General features: G+C 43.3%; 1 protein-coding gene across 5 annotated transcripts in view; it reads left to right on the forward strand.

Moving 5' to 3' along the window:
• The first annotated feature begins 3,933 nt into the window (after positions 1-3,933).
• The window catches only part of ppp3cb (protein phosphatase 3, catalytic subunit, beta isozyme), a 41,000-nt gene continuing 30,510 nt past the window's right edge, over positions 3,934-14,423 (forward strand). For 2 of the 5 annotated variants that reach the window (XM_037076209.1, XM_037076212.1), the window contains exon 1: positions 3,934-4,352. In XM_037076209.1, the coding sequence (XP_036932104.1) occupies positions 4,310-4,352 (43 nt within the window). In that variant the 5' untranslated portion in view covers positions 3,934-4,309. The other 3 variants (XM_037076213.1, XM_037076211.1, XM_037076210.1) reach the window with 3 other exon arrangements.

The raw sequence follows: 14,423 nt of genomic DNA on the forward strand, positions 1-14,423 counted from the left end.
GGCTACCTTAAAACGTTGATCTTAACAAGTATTATGTAGGTTTGGTTAATGACATGTCAGAATTCCTGAAAATGCCATATCACAATATTTTGTGAATCTGAAGTCACATTTTCAAAATGCCGGTCTCCACAACCAAAAGTCCAAACACAAATATTTATTTTTGCAATGATAAACATACAATTACAACTACATCCGATAAACTGGGCCAGAGAGCATTTGCTTGAATCGATCAATTAGCTAAATAGTTTCTAATTATAACCATATGAGTCAATAATAATAACAACAACGACTGAGTCAAGTCCACATTTCACTGAACACATCATGGCATTCTTATCGCTTTTCATAACACCAACAAATGATGTGTAATTAATTTTAAGTATATTGCCTACGAAATTGCCACTACCACATCAGCCACCTAAGCACCACCCTTTTATTCTGAAGGAGAACCGCCAGAACCGGAAGTCTTATTGTTGGAACGCATCTGTCACTGCGCTACAGCTAAAAAGCGTCCCTCAGACATGCGCACGTAAAGGGCACAGTGCACGCTGGCGACGTAGTACTGCAACTGGCATCATTGTGGCTCCGAGCATGCGGCGGCACGGCTGTGTTCACATGGTCTGCACGGAGCCAAAATGTCCACCCAGCACGTATTTTGCATGAGTTGAACTACTGTGAACCTGTGCTAAAGCGGTTTATTACCGCAGTTACAGTTTCACCGACATTATTTCACGCACAGTGAAATGGTTGTGGTTACGAATGTTTCAATCCGCTGGCGACACTTGTCGACATTATGAAACATGTAGGCTGGTAGATCAACTGCAGTCAGCATCCGTTCGGCGCGGAGTGATACGACTACAAAGACTGGTTTGAGATCGTGGGCACACCATAGGGCACATAACAAGGTATCCTTGTGTTAGCTAGACCGACTTGACTGCTGTTTCTGTCCGTTTGTATGTAACTAGAGGTTTGTACCAGGCTATTTCAGGTAAAGGTGTGTATGTTAAAAGGTGCGCGGATCCTTGTAACTGAAAAATGATAGCTCAACAACGTCCAACCTCCACCTCTCACCTCTCTCAGCAAACGTCACAAGCAACACAACACAACACAAAGTGTGAAGCAACTGTCTTGGCAAATAACACTTAAGAAAACAAGTCGCTGCTGTACATAATAAGTAGTCTACAATATTAATTTTCAAAAAGTCCTGAAAATAACATTTTCTACAAATCTGAATCAGAAAAACAAGGGTTTCAATTTAATATATAATGCTTTCAGATTTATTTAGGAATATATTTAAATTCATATGAAGTCATATTAAGTCCCTAAAACAGTTTACCTGTGTTTTCAAGCAAAAGATTGAGCCACTTATAGCAAAAAGTAGTAAAACATCCCTAATGAATGTCAGCATTAATCTCTACAATGGACAAATGATAAAAATACGGTTGTCATTCGTCACTGGTTATTTTACAGTAGGTCCATTACATCACAATGGCATTAACAGTGACCCAAGAATTTCTTTTTTAAATGATGTCCAGATTTCACTGAATTGACCTCTCAAAGAATCAGAATCAGAATTGATTTTATTAGTCAAGTATGTGTACAGATACAAGGAATTTGACTCTGGTTTTACATTGCTCACAGTGTACCTCCACAGAGATAGACATACAGCTAAGAACATGGACAACAGAAATTAAACAAATAAGGTAAAGCATGAAGAAATGTGAATGGTGCAGCATAGAACTGTACAGAAACATGTGCGAAGAAAGTAGGTGTACATACAGTATAATTTTAAAAACACTACAAGTTAAGATAATGAAGAGTAAACACAAAGTGTGCTATATTTTCCAAACCCATGCAATGTGTTATATCTTCACATAAACACTGTCTTTTTTTCCCAGTTCAGAGAAAAAGTACTTTTGCTTGTAACACTCTCACATACAGAAAATGTAAAATCAAAACACCTCAGGTTCAGATTCATGGATACAGGAGGTATATTAATCTTTTGAATTTATCACACATTTGAACAGTTAAATAGTTAACAGTGACACAAGACAGTTCCCTCCAGGCCCCTGTTTGTGCCCTAATGTTGTCCTTTTTGAGATTGTCTTTAAAGACCATTATGTCTTTAAAGACAATTACTACATTTTGAGAAAGTTCATGAAGGTTTTTAAATTGTAGCAACTTTTTGGTTCAGAGTTACAAACTCATTTTCTTTAAAAAGCTTTTTGCTCCCGATTGTCTTGGCAGGAAATACGCCATGGCTCTGTTCCATACATGGACACTGGAGCAGACACATATATGAGATGTAGCCTTAATTAATCATATTCATTGCAGCTTTGTTTTTCCTGCTGTGATATCAAATGCTATACAACAGGAATGGTTTGTAGCGTTGCTTGATTTTGAAGATGATGAACTAAAATGACACGACATACATTAAACATTTCTGTTTATGATAGTGAGGGATGGGAACCAGGAGATAAATTAATAATACTCTCAAATTTGTATAAGATGTATTTTTGACAATGAACAAGTTCATCGTTTGTCCTCTCTTATATTTATTGTTGGTCAAATACATGCATAACATTACTTTGTGATGGACACAGGGTGGTGGGGACACAGGGGCAGAGATGAAACTTTATAAATGGTCTGAGACGTGATTTTAAGCGATGAACAGGGACCTTGCATTTCATAGTTGGCATGAGCCTCCTCACTGTCCTTCTTTATACTTTCATTAGGTGAATAAGTCAGAAATCTTCAAATCCGACACATTAATGGAACATTTTGAATTTAAAAAAGACCAGCCCAGTTGGTAGAGCACGCACCACATACAGAGGCTGTGTCCACAGTGTAGCAGCCCAGGGTTCAAATCCAACATGTGTTCCATTGCTGCATGTCAGCCCCCCCTCTCGTCCTGATTCCTACACTTCTAAGCTGTCGTATCAATAAATCCATTTAAAAAGGTCAACCAAAATCCTTACTGTATTCACCCTATCAAAGGTTAGTGTAACTGATAACAGTAATTTTGTAATACCTTGAACCATGATAGTTCAGGGATGGTAATCGTACCGTGAAAATGTAATACCTTTGCATCGCCTGTCAGGTGATCCAAATCTGACAGTGCACAACAGCTGAGCCTGACAGCCTGAGTCAGATGCACAAACTGGACCATCAGTGGTAGCAACATGGCCATTCCTTTGGGGCCATCTTCTGGCCATGCTTCATATTTCTGCCTGACTATTATCCTTCCAACTATTTGTCTTCAGGAGTACTGAGCATCACAGCCTAACAGCATGCTCAGTCAGCTTAGTATTGTTATCTACCTGTCTTTTTGGAAACGTCTATCAGTGTTCCTCTTCGCTCATATGTTAATGACATAATGTGCTCTCTGTCCATTCTGTCACACAGATCAGTGTTGTGTCAAATAGACCAAAGTGACTTCTGGTCAACTCTTGCATCACCTTCATCCGTTGGTTTGGTTGGTTCCAGTCTGACTTGTAAAAAGAAAACACCATCCCATAAGCCCACGTGATCTGCTGTCAAATAGCCTACTGTACAGTTTCACTCGCACGTGCACGCACCCACACGCACAAAGACACACACACACACACTCCACAGAGTTGTTGTTAAGGGGGAAGCCCTGTAATCAATGCCTCCACAGGATGGCAGTATGACTCTGACTGTGCGTATATGTGTGTGTGTGTATATATATACGTGTGTGTGCGTGTGTGTCTTCCCGCGTGTGCGTGAGTTTGCGTGGGAGTTCCTTCTTTCGCCATTCCGGGGTGTTGCCAGCAGTACCGCACCGCTTTCAGAGGCGTCCTGGATGGGCAGAGCCTGCGCGTCTCTCTTCTCTCCAAGGCGTCTCCTCGCCCTCTAACCTCCAGAGTCTACCCCCCCCCCCCTCCTCCTCCTGCCCCCCCTCCTCGTCAGCCCCACTCCCTGCTCCGCCACCGCTACAGCAGCACCCCCCACACCATCGTCTACTAAAAAAAAGAAAGAAAAAACAGAAAAGAACAAAAAAAAGAAAAGAAAAGAAAACAAATTTGGGATGCAAGCATGCCACAACAGCAGCTAGGTATCCGCCTATCCTCCCCCAAAGTCACCGCAGGCGCAGCAGCAGGCTTCCCCCGTCCGAGAGAGCGCGGAGACTCCACCGAGTGATGCCACTGCTGCAGCAAGAAAAGCACCCAGCAACCGCGCACATTCTCGACGCCTGCCGGAGGACCCGACACCACAGTCTCGGCCCTTGACAGAAGAGAGAGCCCCCCCTCCCCCTCACCCCCCTCGGCTCCGCTCCCGTCCCGACTCCAGGATGTCCGACAGCAACGCAAGTCCCACCGACCGGGTGATCAAATGTAGGCATGCCAGAATCCTGCACGGCCAGTGAGCGCTACCTCTGTGCCAATAATTCTACCGTCACTCGTGCTTTATTTTCCGTTTGCATCCCTGTCGTTGCACCAGCGTCTCTCATCATTGTTCGCACGCTTATTTATTTTTTTTCTCCTTTGCTTTCACTCCATGCCATTTTTTAAATTTTTTATTATCACCTCATAATAAAATAAGCCCATTTTGGCTGGCGAGTCACCATGCATGTGCCTCTGGAACCTTTTAGGGGGAGGGAGGTGGTGGTGGTGGTGATGATGGGGAAGGGGGTGGGGGTATCCATCCAGTACGATACGCCATAATCAGGGTCTTCCCTCGTTATTCTATTAGAATTCACCCCCTCACCGAGGCATTACCCCATTTTCTAACGGGGGGATGTCTCTCCCCTCTATGTATAGCCAGAGCTACTGTGCGACACCCAGTGCTGCATGAGCTCCATTTACGCGCTCCACTCCTAGCGGTGGTTTCGCGTTACTGAATAATACCCTACAGAGACACAACCGAGAGAGTGATAGAGAGAGGAAAAGCAGGGAGGGAGAGAGGGAGATGAGCATCTTGTTCCAATGAAACATCAAGCGGTGTGACGATGACAGCGAAAGGCAGACATAAAGGTAAATAAATGTTACGCATAACCTGCGATCTTTGGTGTTGTGGCTCAGCTGTGGATGTGGCGGCTGTCACGGGATGATGTTGCATGTAAGCGGCGATGTAAGGAGAGGGAGAGGGGGGGAGACAGCGAGGGTAAGATGCTATGGGGCACTTGCCACTCGGAGACTCAAGGATTTTTCGGCTTTCTGTCTTGGTGTCGGTGTCCTGTGTGTCTGCAGCTGCACGTCCTTGTGGCGCCCCGGTGTTGGACGTGCCGACTTGCCTCTGTGGGTTGGCCTACATTCTCGATCTAGTTGTATTTTTCTTTCTTTCTTTCTTTCTTCTTTTTTTTTTTTTTTTGTCTCGCCAAATCTGAGCCAGAGTCAGGTAACCGAACGGTTCAGACGGCAGGTAGGATGAGAAGTTTGCCAGGCCGAGTGCGCACCTCCATCCCAGTGAGTTTGGGTTTAATCACACGGGCCTGTAGGATGGACTCAGCCTGATGTTTCTGCTGATGTGACGTTTAAAAAAAAAAAAAAAACACGAGTGCACTAGATGGATTTGCGAGTCGTTTTAAAGGCGACGTTTTCCCAGTTAGGCCTAAATGTCAGCGGGTGATCGTGCTTCTCCCGTGCGTATCGCGCCTCCACGTCTCCGTAAAGGTCTCCCTGGCTTTCCCCTTCTTGCGTCCAATCGGAGGCAAAATTGAGTTTAGGGATGCTGCGACGATGCTCGTGCATCCCGCCCTGATGGTGTAATTGCATCACTGGATTATGGAATATTTAATGTGTTTATGAGAGGGTCTGTGCCCAATTTACGCGTGGGCGGCTGTGGGGGGTGCGAGGAGGGGCTCCGTTCGGGTTACGATCCGCGGTGCCTGCACAGATTGTCGTGCTTATCGGGTCACTACAAGGCTGGCGTGGCAGCGGCGCTTTCACGCACGCAGCCTGTCACATGCGACGGAGCCTGGCTAGCTGGCCGTCTCTCCCACTGGCTCCCCTTAATAAACTCTCATGGTCTCTCTGCCGGAAGAAGCGGAGCTGACAGTTGGATGCGTCGCTCGGGCATGCCCTGGTATTCCGTGCGCGCGGCGAAGGGGGGGCTGGGGGCTTGCGGGCTCTTGCAGTTTTTGCACGTAGGGCTTCAAAGACTGCATGTGCATAATGCCTACAGTATGGCTGTCCCTGTGTCTATGTCTACATGGGTGCAGTTGTGCACCCCCCCCCCCCCACACACATACACACACACACACACACACACACACACATCCATCCATCTGCCTTTGCCCCCACATCACTCGCTCCCCTTCATGTGTGCATGTGTATTTTTACATCTACATTTCTGTTCGCATGTGTGCTGGGCACACCAGAGCTCAGCTGCTTCTACACTGGAGCAAACTAAGCAGGCCTACACATGCATCATCCATCACGTACACACACACACACACACACACACACACACACACACACACACACACACAAATGCACCCTCTCTTACAAACACGCAACAACACAACACAGCAATTCATCAGTCAGGTGAAAATGATTTAGCGTGTGTGAAGCCAGAGAGGGATGGGGGCATCAGTCAAAGACGCGTCACTTGTGGCGGATGGACTGCTGCGCCTGGTAGTTCCCCCACATTATGGATTTTTGTGATATTCGGCAGAGGGAAGTGCACAGAGATGGAGCCAAAGGACAAAGCATATACGGAGAGGATCGGACAGAGAGGCAGAGAGTGTGGGGGCGAGGTGAGGGAGAGAGGGAAGGAGAGAATGTGACAAGGCCACGGAGGAGGTGAAGTAGCTGGAGCGAGAGAAGAAGAGAGGCACAGAGGGATAGATGAAGAGAGGGAGAGAGAGAAAAAAACAAGGGAAGTAGTGTTTCACACTGTTGAGTGGCAGGACATCATCCTCTCTGACTTAACCAATAGACTTCTCGCACCCTTTTTGATTCACTTGTCATGCAAAGTCGTCTGTGCCTGTGTGAAAAACTGGCAGGCTCCAGAGCCACAATGTGAGAATGTGACTCTTGCTTAAAAGTTTAGTTTAATAACTTTAAAGTAGTCAGCATCAAATAATGCTTTGTATATTATACATAGTAAGGCCATCTAGTTTAGAACAAATCTGCTAATGCTTAAAGTTGAACTGTTTCTACAACAGTGCAACATTGGATTAATCTATTCATTTATTATCAGTAACACAGAGAAGAGACATCATGACATCAGTCTCTTTGTGTCAGTACTCAACCCCAAGGTGTCTTGGGCGTGAACAATTCTTAACCTGAAAACATGAAAAACAAAGTAGCAACAGCATATGGTAATTATGATGTGCACCCAAAGTTGGCATACTAACCAGCTAGCCCCGGTCTTATGACAGTAATATTCCATTGTATAGAATATGAGGTGTTCCAAGCTCTCAGTCCGGACCGCTAGCTGCAAGACTAACTGAGCTAGCTAGGCAGCAGTTTGCGGATATTCTGGTGCTGCCCCATATTTGTTTTGAGTGTGAATTGGACAACCTGCCAAGTACATACAGAACTTTTAATGTTATTTGCTAATAGCCTAAATTGCTAACAGCTATTAAAATGCACATATGGAGGCTTATATAGAGAGTTGGGTAGGCCTAATATCTCTGTTGATTTCCTAGAAATCTAAAATGAGTGTCCAGGCTGGATGCAGGACAGTGACATTGATTCTAACCAGCTAGTTCTGCCCCGTCCGGGTTCAAAGCTCCCGTGCTAGCAGTGTAAGCACCAACACTCCCCAGGTTCTCTCAGCTAACTATCTGAGCTACATGAGCTAGCTAACAGCAGCTACAGTAATATCTGGTGATATGCAGCCCCTCTGTTGTTTTGAGCATGAATTGATAGGTGTCAAATTTTTACATATTACACCTTTAATGATCAATTAAATGTGTGAAAGACTGGATATCCATTGAGCAGGGACAATATGGGAAATATGGTGAAGTATTGTTGTGAGTGAGGTTGTTTTGTGAATTAAGCATACATGGTAAAAACTGCAAAAAGTCCAAAAAGCATGTCTTGCAATCTTTTACATACAGCTTATATGATAAACCAGTGTAAAAAAATCAGAAAAGTAGAGATAATGAAAAACAACAATCCTTATCACCGCTCATTGGATAGAGAAGTCCATCATAATGGAAATAAACCAGTTGAAACATGCTATAACAGATGTGAAGATGAGAAATATTTTTCATTATATTGCAATCCAGTGCCTTCCCCATAGTGAATACTCTGACATGTCAAACAAAGGTGTGACTAATACCATTTAGCATGGCAGTGTTTCCACTTAGCCGTCCCAGTGTCAGGGCCCTGCTAAAGTGCATGCTGGCTCGCTGACATGGCCCACTGGTTAACTCAAATGGAATAGCTACATCGTTAATGTCATTAGTTACACTTGTGCTTCTCCTGGTGTGACGAGTCAAACTGCACAGACTGAGGAAGAAACATGTTGAGTCGACACCTCTGTCCATTAAAAAAAACGACATTAGTGTCATAAAGGTTGAATTGAATGCATCTAGTTTCACTGGTGATGTTGATGATGATGATCGTATTGGCACTTAAATGATCACTTAGATTTGGCCTACAGTGACAAACATATAAACTGGGATTAACTGCATGTTTTTACCATTTTTTAAAGAAGGGCTGCCCAAAGAAGGGCCTGCAGGCCAAACTTGGTTCCCCCTTAGGGTTTGATTTGGTCCACCGGATATTTCTCGTGAAATAAAGATACAAAATTAATCAAAAGAAATTTCAGACATGATTCACTGTAATAATGATAATTGTATTTTTTTTAATGTGACTTCGGCAGGCAGTGACACTGTGAAAGAAGTCAGGGAACTCAAGATCTTTTGCTACAAAAGCCCTGAGAGTCAAGTGAAAAAAGAAAGAAAACAAAATAATTTTTCACCTATTTCTTGAGTCATAAAGACAAGAGAGAAGACAGTTTAGTTCAGACTTATCAAAGACATACAGTAAAGTCTTGCTTGTTGTTTTTTGCAAGAGAAGTGGAGTACTACTGCTGATTTTGTCTTCATCTCTTAAACAACAGACCATCCAGCCCCAGTTGATACACTTGTCACTTTAAGGGTACTGTCCCTCATATGATTAGTCAGCATAACTTATGTATGTGAGCACAATACAGTACAGAGCACAGCGATAATCTGGCTGCCAAATGACATATATCGGGCACAGTGCCAATGTGCTAAACCAGTATGATAGTTTCATATATTCAAATAGCAACCTAGCATAGTCCTCTGCTCCCTTGGCTCATGTTGAGAAAGTAGTCTCTATTAAGAAGTAACATCTTGAAGTGTAACGTTGGTATTTATTGTTTGTAAGTTGTGATCTTTTAAACATATCAATGAGTGTATGAAGACTGGAGCCATTTCAGTATGCACACATGCATGTATGCATTCATGCATGCTCAAACACACACACACACACACACCACCTCTGGCAAGGCTCGTGGCGCACTGGGCATATTTCCTTTTAGTGTAACATGCTGTCCCATTCCCTCACAGTCCCCTCAGAGCCTTGTGTGTGTGTGTGTGTGTGTCTGTGAGTATGGGCGTGTGTTGGATTTGGGTGTTATCCTTGTGAGCCAGGGGTCCCACCTTGACAGGTCTCTGTGTGTGTGCCCTGTGGGGAGGGTGGCAGGGCAAGGGCTATTAATAGAGAAGGTACTCCAGAGAGAGAGAGGGAGAGAGAGGGATTGTCTAATGAGGACAGGCTGTTATGGGATGGGCCGTTGTTTCTGTTCGTGTGTGTGTGTGTGTGTGTGTGTGTGTGTGTGTGTGTGTGTGTGTGTGTGTGTGTGTGTGTGTGTGTGTGTGTGTGTGTGTGTGTGTGTGTGGTGTGTGTGTGTACACAGATGGTCCTTCATGTGTGTAGTGTGCATTAATTGAATGACTTCAAACACATCTTTAGTTGTCCCCCCACCACCACCTTCAAAGACTCATGGATCTATGTTAGCTGATCTGGGTCAAAGATGGTAGATAAACACAGACACACACACACACATGCATACACACAAACACACGCACGCACACAAACACACGCACACGTGCACACAGTATGCATGTGAACAGTCGTATCTCTTCGCTCTCATACACCCCAATTTTTGCCTCTCCCTCTCTCTCTCTCTCTTCGTATTCGCTGCTCTCATTCTTTCATCCCTCAGTTTCTCCCTCCTTCATTTATTCATGTAGAGACAGGCAGCCGGATGAGCTGATCTTGGGAGATGTGTGTGTGTGATCACTTTAAATGAGGTCCTGTAGAGGGCAACACATCTAACATACAAACACACACACACACACACACTCACGGGCAGCCATCAGTTCTGGTCGATGTCACTGGATGAACACCAGACAGATACAGTCTGGGCAGGCACAGTATTGCACTGTAATGAATTGATTCACAGGCTGCACATAGCACATAAAGGCCTATACTGTATATGCTGCTGTAATTACTTTTTATGTACTGTGTGCGTCATTGTTAAAAATATCCCTCAGCAGCAAAGATGATTTCCTTTTCCTTTAAATGACCTGACAATCGGTTGATTAAGGAGCACACATTTGTGCTGTTTTATACATATTTAGTCATATTTTGCAACATTTGGAGGACAGACACAAATGAGGACAGATGGATCACGGGTGATTTCTACAGTCATTTCGGCAATCTGTCTGTTCTCGCTCGCTGTCACTTCCTCCATCCCACGGCAGCAATGTGAATGGCATCCCTGTGTTATTAAAAGTGATGAAATATTCCCATAATTAACTTTAGCCATTAGGGAGGATGCACACAATAACAAGATGATTCTGATCAGATTCTGCTCCAGTTAGGCTATTAGGCCAGCCCAAACAAATTTAGGAGATTTGGTTGAAAGCCATGTCATAGATTTTTTCTCAGGCGCCCCCCTCACTGCACTGTGATGTGGAGATTTTTGGCTGAGCTGGCAGCTTTGGCACTTAATAAATTCCACACCGGGGAGTTCAGCGATGGAGAGTGGGCCAGAAGACAAAAGCAGTGCAAAGAACATTAGGAAGGAGCTAAAAATGCTTCACCTCTTTGCTCATCTTACACTCCCTTTGGTCGAGCTCACCTCAGACGCACACCATGCTTCGTGTGATTAGCTGCTTTAGTGGAAAAGTACAAATCTGGATGAATTACATTTTTGTATTTCACTTCACTTACCCACACTTCAGAAAGTACATTTCACGTGTTCATCATCTGTTCTCAGACAAGGGACAGCTTAGACTGTACTGTCAGAAAGAACAGTTCCCTCACAAGGTTGAAACACTTGGCGGCATAGCATAGTGCTAAAAATGCCTTTGAGCAGCATTTGAGAGAAATACTATCTACACCATCACTCTGCTCAAGAAGTGTGGCATTTATGTTCTGAGCTTGCACTATGTCAAGCTGACTCCATCTTGACACTGTGGACATAAATGATACGGAACTCATCCTGACGGTATTGTATCACTGTATTCCAGTATTTTATTCATCTCATGTATGTATTTATAAGCCAAACACATGTTAATGTACATTTCTGTCAATTAACCAGTGATAGCCATCCCGCTAATTTTCAACCACGGTTCTTTAGGAAGATTAAATAACCAATAAATTCACACAAAACATGGATTGTCATAGTTGAACCTAAGTAGCCTCTTAATCATTAACAATAAGCCCGGCTTTATTGATTTTAAGTTTAAATTAGAGGGGCACTGTGAAACTTCTTTGTTGTGCTGGAAGCAAGTCGTTACTTAAAAACAGTGACAGTTGAGGGGACAGCTACAGCTCCAAACTGCGTATACGCAAGTCTATCTTGAGACTCCTGATGTTATAGCCCAACAGTCTACTACGGGACAACACCTGGGTTGCCTTACCTAGGAGTACACCAGAAAGTGTTAAAAGGTAGTTACAGAAGTCGCTGTTGTAAGACTTAAATGTTGCTTAGTGAATGGCAATCCATTGGAGTGTTTGGACCTTATAGCCGTCCCTGACTGCTTAGCAGAATAAACTGGTGATAGCTGCTGTTGGTCTCTGTTAGCAGAGCTAATGAGGCACTCGAGAACGTACATCAAGTCACAACCTTTGGACTGCTGTCATGAATCACTCACAAAGAAAAACACAGTCCAGCAACATGACCACATACCACTCTGTGTGTGTGTGTGTATATATATATATATATATATATATATATATATATATATATATATATATATATATATATATATATATATATATATATATACATATACCAACAATAAGATAATGCTAATTATGAAGTAACCCTCCCCATTACATGGCGAAATGCTCTCATTGTACATAGCGTTGGCATAGCCACCATGACATTGGCCCTCTGCTTCTCCTGACAAGTTGACATGACATCTAGAGAGGACTGCAATACCTTCAGAAAATTAAGCAAAATTAGCTAAAACCTTTGTGTGCTAGCCTGAGAGTGTGCATCAAGCTAGCAGGACAAGTTGTTTCAAAAGTGCAGGAGGGTGTTTTTAAGGCCAAAAGGTCAACAACTGCCCAGATGTATTGTTAACAGCTCTTCAGTGGCATCTCAGTGACAGGAGGACAATATGTCACTGACAAACCTGAACATGACATTTAATTGTGTGTGGTGTGTAAAGGTTCTCTTTGGAAGAGGAAGACTAGACAAGAGTTTCAGAACAAGCCAAGTAAAAAGTGCCATTGGTGAATTTTAAAGCGGTACAATCTTTACCAAACCAAACAACAATACTGCAGAACAGGATAAGATATTTGAAGAAATTTCTCTGTAACATCATAATACCAGAGACGAGCTGTTCCCCGCAGAGTAAGTGATGAAAACTAACCCAAAGGACCAGGCTTGGTGGATGAGGTGTTGCAAAGAAAAACAAAAAAAACCCCTGCTGCTTGTTTTCATGCGTCATTGCTCGTGCACCAAGAAGCTAAACTTGTGATAAATCTCTGGTCTCACACAACAACTGCATGTGGGCTGGTCGCACGAGACCACTTGAAGCTAGTGGGCGCAATTTACAGAGCTCAAAAATGATATTTATCTCCTTTTAAAAGTGGTGTGTATGCAGGGGCCAAGCAGGTTATGACGCGTCCAAATCAGTTTTTAAAAGTCAAATAGACATCCTTTGTGATAGAACCGTAGCTAATGAAAATGAACATTTTAAAACCCTTTTTAATCTGCTTCCTGCTCTGTTGAAGTTTGTTTGTTTCGAAAAAAAGACATTTCCCTTTTCTCACTTTCTTGTGCTCGACTTGCTCTAAATTGACTTATCAATGAATTCCTTTACATAATTGCTTAATCACAGAGTTTTTTTTTTTTTTAGACAAACCAGCAGGATACAAAAGCTCCATTAACACAGAAGGGAAACAAAAGGATCCCACTTATGTGCAGTGTGTGTGCCTTTGTAATAATGGATTTTTAGCCATTGCAGCAGCATGGCTTTAGTGAGGCAATTCCAATCTGTTGGCTGGTGCACTTCCAGACTGAGATGTTTGACTATTGGGTGGATTGCCTTGATATCCAGTATAGATATCCATGGTACCCAGAGGATGCATCCTAGTGAATTTGGTAATTGGCTGACATTTCCTCTACAGCCACAGTCTGACTCACTGGATGTGGACTATGTACTAGCCTGCCAATGACCATCTATTTCCGTCAGTATTAATCTCTTCCTCCACTCGCTGTCTATCAGCGTTTTCAAAATCACCCATTGCTACGGAAAACAATACCAACAACCACAGAGCTAGCAACAAGCGAAAAATGGTAAGTTACCCTAAGCTTGGCTGCCAGCAGTTGTTAACTTTTCTTTTGCAGGGATTTTCCCATATACCAGAATGATACTTGGTTGAGCCGGACCTTTCTTCAGCACGGTCACAGTCATTATTGCCAACATGGTGACTCTGACGTCAGATTTAGCAACTTTTTACACCCTCTCAGCAAACTTAATTTTAAAATGTGACTAGCAACACATTAAGCATCTCATTCGGACCATCAAGGAAAATGTGGGAAACATATTCATATATATCGTATTGTAATTCATTTCATGCATGCTGCTCAGAGTAAATAGATAGAGAGACAGAGCAATCCATGGCTCCTCTGCCACAGCACCGGGGTCTCTCCCACTCCTTCCTTCCTGTGTGCAGGATGTTGGTAGGTGTGGGGCAGGCAGGAGGACGCTGCCAACCGCAGGAGTTGGAGTTCAGTTAGTTTAGTTTCTTAGTTTAGTTTCTATGGTTAGTTTCTTGCTTTGAAACTTTCTCTGTACAGGAGCTTGTAAATATGTTAGCAGTTTGTTTGTCATATTTTCTCTGGATCTCTCGATAAGGGTAATCTCTTGCTTGTAAACATACATTTTACATTTTTTTTTGTTGAAAAAACAGATCTTACAGTTTAAACCCTGACTTGACATACATTTACACAAATAC

The sequence above is a fragment of the Acanthopagrus latus genome, chromosome 18, assembly GCF_904848185.1.
Source record: "Acanthopagrus latus isolate v.2019 chromosome 18, fAcaLat1.1, whole genome shotgun sequence".
NCBI lineage: Eukaryota > Metazoa > Chordata > Actinopteri > Spariformes > Sparidae > Acanthopagrus > Acanthopagrus latus.